This window comes from Phaethon lepturus, unplaced genomic scaffold (assembly GCF_000687285.1).
Source record: "Phaethon lepturus isolate BGI_N335 unplaced genomic scaffold, ASM68728v1 scaffold30183, whole genome shotgun sequence".
NCBI lineage: Eukaryota > Metazoa > Chordata > Aves > Phaethontiformes > Phaethontidae > Phaethon > Phaethon lepturus.
In genome coordinates, this window is record NW_010531650.1 from 1 (window position 1) to 5,658 (window position 5,658).

The following is a 5,658-nucleotide window of genomic DNA, read 5'->3' on the forward strand; positions in this document are numbered from 1 at the left end:
ATCGTCCCACGTGGTGCGAGTGGATTTTGATTTTTCTGTTTCACTGCACCTGCAGGACATGGATTGGGAGGGTTTTAAATGCAAAGGGGCAATCTCTATTTCTCTCTATCCCTCTGTTCTGTTTCAGATCTAAAACCTGAGGTTAACTATTACTGGCATCATGGTGAGGAAGTTGTTGTTCATGGACATCGAAAGGGTAGAGTTGATCCTGTGCGATTTCAGATAGATGATAAACCACACGTCCAGATCCGTGTACCAAAGCAACTTCCAGAGGTGTGGATATTTTCAACAGCAAATTAATTACGTGTATTTCCACTTAGGTTTCTGACAGTCACTGAAACCCGGCAGTAGGTGCTATGCCGAGGACCCGGTTAATTAGGCATGTAGCACACTTGTGCATTTTTCAAGTAGTAAGGCACTTACTGTGTTGTTGGTAACTGCTTTGTACATATTGAGCAGTCTTCTGAACTTCAAGTTGGTCATCTTTGTGCTTTAGATAAAATGCGTGTTGTTACACTTAATTAAATGGAGTTTTTAACTTTATGTAAGTGGAGGCAAGAATAAGAAATGTGGTGTGGAATGTTCTGTGCTCAGTGGAGGAGAATGCGAGAAATGAAGGAGAAGGAGAAGCAGGTATAATCTGAATGTGAGTGTTGTTACCTGTTAGTACTGCTTAACAGTTTTCTTGAATGCTCAGTTTTCTGGAAGCTGATTCCATCTTCTAATCTGTTTCTTGTAGGTTTATACAATGGTAATTGTGTAGCCTGTGAGAGTCTCTGTTGCCCAGTGTCCACCACAACAGAAAACTGCTCCACTTTTTTTAAATGCTGAACTTTCCTTGCTAACTTAATTGCACAATTTGATTAGGTTAGTACTGTCAGCTGTTACAAACCTTGGCATTTTGGAAGAACTGTCTAGGCGATTACAAATTTTACGTAGTACAAAACACTGAATGCCTGTAAACTCACTCTGCTGGTTCAAGTTAGTTCATTGGCTGTTGCTAGAAATGTTTTTGCTCATCTTCTACTGAAGCGGATTGTGATTTTGAAGATGGTACCCAGTGGCAGCTTCGTTAGCACCATTTCACACAATGTTTTTTGTGTATTGCAGAAAATTCAGACATCAATATAAAATTTGTGTACTAGCAGTCACCACAAGACAAGAAGTTCCATTGCAAAAAATGAATTTCAGTTAAAGTTATATATATATGGTGTATATAAGCAAGACTTACACCTTCTGCTGTCTGACTAGAAAGTGGCATATGATGTGAGGCCTGATGTCAAAAACGTGACTTACGTCATGGCTTTTCTTTCTTCTATTTCCTTCAAGATTGTACCACTGGAGTCAGATCTTGGAGATGTTCCTGTTATTGATCATAAGCCATCCAAACTGCCATTGTTCAAAAGGCAGTATGAAAACAAGGTATATATAGGTAAGAGTTTCTGGTGCTGAAATGTTAACTACTTTTTTTGTGTAAAAAATCAAAACAACAACAACAAAAAAACCCCTCAAAACAAACACCAGCTCCTGACGTTTCTCCTCCCATCAGCAGAAAAAAAATTTGTATATTTATGCATATAACTATAGTATATAAATATATATAGTATATAAGTCTCTGTTGAGATTCTATGTCAGCTAGGCAATGGGGAGTAGCATCCTCCTGTACATATGGTACTCTGTCCAGATCTGCTTGAAAGAGTTGGATTGAATAGAAAATTAGTAGAAAACTGGCTTTGAATTTTGATACATCCTCTCAGGGACATACTGGTATGTGAACTCTTGCCTTTTGGAGTTGGGCAAGCCCTCCAGTCTCACTCAGGAATGGAGGAATCTCAACATACAGATCTACAGTAGAGGTTCTAACCTCCTGTCGTTTGTAATCTGATAGTAAAGACATGTTTGTTTGCATAATGAAGAGTGTTCTTTGACTGACTTTCAATTTTTTTCATTTTGGGGAACATAGGATCTAAGGTAGCAGATCCATGCTGTTATGGACACACACAGTTTCATCTTATTCCTGATAAACTAAAACGGGAGAGGTTTGTAAGAGCATGTCTTGAGGATCAGATTGAAGTTCTTTATCGAGCTAATGGTATTGCAAGTCTCTTTGCCTGGACAGCAGCACAAGCAATGTATCAAGGTGAGACGGTCAACTTGATAAATTCTTCCTGATGATGAATGCCTACTGTAAAGTTCTCTAACATTTTCTCCCCACCACCTTTTCTCATGCTTTTTCTTCTGAAGACCATCCTTTTAAGTAGGTCTTTGTTTATTATTTTTTTCTAAAACAATTATGTTGCTTAGCCCTTTGTTTCAGAAATGCCAATTCTATGAAAGAAAAATGTCAGCAGCCTTACTTTAGGATTTTATGTCTATGTTTGTCTAAAAATCCTGGAAGTCCTGCATAAATAGACCAGATCAGTCTTTTGCTTATGCACATAAATATAATTGTTATCTAGTGTTACTAGAAGATACCTGCTGGTTTGTAGTTTCACTTGTGAAACAGCATATGCAAGAAAATGCTTTGACTATGATGTATATTGCTGGATTTGCATCAAATTTTTTATGAAATGGTATATTAGAAAGCTGGACTTTTTTACGGACATAAAACATTGAAGTCAAGTAAGTCGTGGCTTCAAAGCTGGTTATAGTTCTGAGCACATTATAAGGCAGCATCAATTCAAATCTCTAAAGTTTTTTCTTTGTAACAGTTTCCAGTGCTGTTCATTGCACATAATACCAAGTATCTTTTAAGAATATTACTGTGTGTGCTAGCACACATGCATAAATATGTAAAGAAAATATTTTTAAAATACTGTTAATGCTCAGCAGAGGTTGTTTGGAGCACTAATGCTTACTGACACAGTGTTCTTGGTGTAGTCTGTCTGGTTACTATAGTCAGTTATGCTCATGCATTCACACACATGCATCTATCATGAAACGTATTAACTGCCCTGTGAGAAGCATGGAATAGTTGAAAGACATTTCCCATTGGATCACTTGCAGGACTTGACTGATCAGTGTCAGGTTTTTATCAGTCAGCAATATGGAACTATGTACAAAATGCAATATGCCACTGTGTCCCTGATTTAAGGAAATACCCTTAAACTGGTGGTTGCATTTTAGTTAGTCGCTATGAAGAATGCTTGTGTTGCTAAAGCAGACAGCCCTTTTTCCCCTACTAAGTGGCTGCTGCAATTCCCAGTATTTTTCCATATTTCAGTATTGAGGTTTAGGTGTGCGTGCTGATAGGAGTTTTGAGTCCTGTATAACTAGCATTGTTTCTTTATTTTGTAGGATTCTGGAGTGAAGCAGATGTGACCCATCCTTTTGTGTCGCAGGCAGTAGTGACTGATGGAAAATACTTCGCTTTCTTTTGTTATCAGCTAAATACTTTAGCGCTAACTGCAGAAACTATTCAAAATAACCCTCGGAAAAATATCTGTTGGGGTACAGACAGTAAACCATTGTATGACGTTGTGGAAGACGGTAGTGTGAAAGGCTTTAATGACGAAGTTCTGCTTCAGTTGGTTCGTTTTCTGTTAAACAGACCAAAAGAGTTGTAATTCATTAAACAATAAACTATTCCTGTTTATGTGCTTGAACTTCATTGTAACTCCATGAAGTATGGGCTTGAATATGCTTTGTTCTTAGTCAAATATTTGTCTAGCAAACACTGTATACATCTTTTATGATATTTGGGTCTTATTTCTTCATTTTAAATGTATGATACTGTACGCTGAAAAATAAATGTCTAGAATACCTTAATGTCTTTTATATATTTACTGTTAGAAGTGTATTGCACTGAGTCATGTGAATACTTTTTTAGCAGATCCATAGCTCTGTGTTGAAATATCACAGCAAAGTATGAATTCATATGACCATCTGATTATGGCACTAGGTAACTGCTCTCTTGATATTCAGAACCAGTGAAAAATTTCTAATTTTGTGCCTGAAAAGAAATTAGTTGCCTTAAATGCTTACTCATTCTAAAGAGAAAGTGAGCTCAGAATAAGTGTTTCTTAAAAGTGAATGGTTGGTAATTTAGTTACATAGTGAGGAAAATTTTTAGACACTGAGCAGTAGTATAAACAATGAAACTTGCTTCCAAAGATTCTATTATGAACACTCATACACATTTTTAAGCTTTCACCTCATGAGCCACGGAGAGAACTCTCTCCCTTTAGCTTGGGACCTTGATTTCAGCTGTAGACGTATTGATGTTTTCATTACTAATATTTGCATGTCTTACGACTGTTTTTAGTAGACCACTGCTGAGTCCAAACCATGAATAGGATCTGTGATTAATAAGATACAACATGTAAGGACTGTTTAGGAATATTTACTTACCAGCAAAGTATATTGATTTTTGAGGTAATTAAACATGCCTAGAATTTTACGTAGTTCCGTACACTATGACTGACCTTTTGGAATTTTCCGGGGTTCTCATTAAGAGTCAAGTAGGTTGTTTTTAAAGACAGAGTACTGAATCGTATGTGACTCTTGTTGAAATACTTCCCTGCACATTTTTCAGCCTGAGCCATTGGGGATCCTGCTTCCTTTTGTAAACCAGCTTACAGAGTATTTTGCTAATGAAAGATGAGGTAGTTGTAAAGTCTTGTTTGATTGGTACTTTGCTATGTTGGAATGAACTATAATTGCCACTTTCTCCACCAGCAGAGGATAATCTAGATAAGTAAGATGTGCATGAGTACTGGTTTCTTTTTAACAGAAGTAAGAAGTCCTTAAGTGCTCTTTCTGTCTTAACAATGCTTGAATATTAATAGTCCTGATCACTGCTGACCCTTGGATTAAATGAATGTTGCATGTAGGAACAGAAGATAAACTGCTGGGTAGGCATGTTGATTATAGAGAATGACCTGTGACACTGCTTAGAAGTGCGTTATTGATACTTATTTTCTGGTGTGATAAAGGGGTAATGCAAAATGAATGGAAGAACACTCAAAAAAACAGTTGGGGATTCTCGCCCTGCAGACAGTCTTTACAGTTGGTGCAATATGGTATTGCTTTCAGCTTGAAACTTTGTGAGTTGCATACACGTAGTGGCTGTGGAAAGCTGACATGTAAGGTCAAAGAAACTCCTGCTCTCAGGGTAAAAAAAACCCTGATTTTTCTGTAATTCAGCCTTTTGTCTATCTTGAGGCTTCAGCTGCAGTAGAGCAAGTTCAAAGATGACATTTTTTTCCTTTGTGCAGCTTTACTAGTGACTGAAATGTCACTGTAGATGTGTAACCTGGTAGAAGAACCCAGTGTTGGAGTGAGGGAGGAAGGCTTAGCAAGAGCTGGCTATTTTCTAATTGCGAAGTACGAACTTCAGCTTTCTGCAGCTGTCTCAAAAGGCAAGGGATACCGTGGAAAAGCCGCAGGTGGCACTGTTGTATCTTTTACCGAGGGAAAAGTAATCATCGTTCTGCTTTTTTGTCACTGACTGGCAAAGTTGAGACATCATAATGTATACAGTTTTCTACAGCAATCTTTCATCTTTTACTCATCTGTTCAGGGTGTTTAATGCTGCCTTACAATGATAAAGTAAAAAGAAAGCTCTTTTCCTTTTAAAGATTGTATCGCTATGAAGTGTTTAAAGATAGAAAGCTTAGAAGCTGCAGCATTCCTATCCTTGAGCTTTGCTCAGCAGAA

General features: G+C 37.5%; 1 protein-coding gene across 1 annotated transcript; it reads left to right on the forward strand.

Annotated features, from left to right (window-relative positions):
- Positions 1-78: 78 nt before the first annotated feature.
- Positions 79-3,732, forward strand: LOC104615114 (28S ribosomal protein S30, mitochondrial-like). The gene is made up of 4 exons (XM_010284636.1): positions 79-273; positions 1,330-1,432; positions 1,964-2,140; positions 3,298-3,732. Exons 1-4 carry the CDS (start codon positions 79-81, stop codon positions 3,564-3,566), a joined length of 744 nt encoding a protein of 247 aa, XP_010282938.1. The 3' UTR covers positions 3,567-3,732.
- Positions 3,733-5,658: the final 1,926 nt, after the last annotated feature.

What these genes read in the sequence shown, in the direction of transcription:
- LOC104615114 (XM_010284636.1), top strand. Translation starts at nt 79, where the DNA reads ATGCAAAGGGGCAATCTCTATTTCTCTCTATCCCTCTGTTCTGTTTCA. An exon ending in TACCAAAGCAACTTCCAGAG is followed by an intron (nt 274 to 1,329) that starts GTGTGGATATTT and finishes ATTTCCTTCAAG; the next exon opens with ATTGTACCACTGGAGTCAGA. An exon ending in AGCACAAGCAATGTATCAAG is followed by an intron (nt 2,141 to 3,297) that starts GTGAGACGGTCA and finishes TTTATTTTGTAG; the next exon opens with GATTCTGGAGTGAAGCAGAT.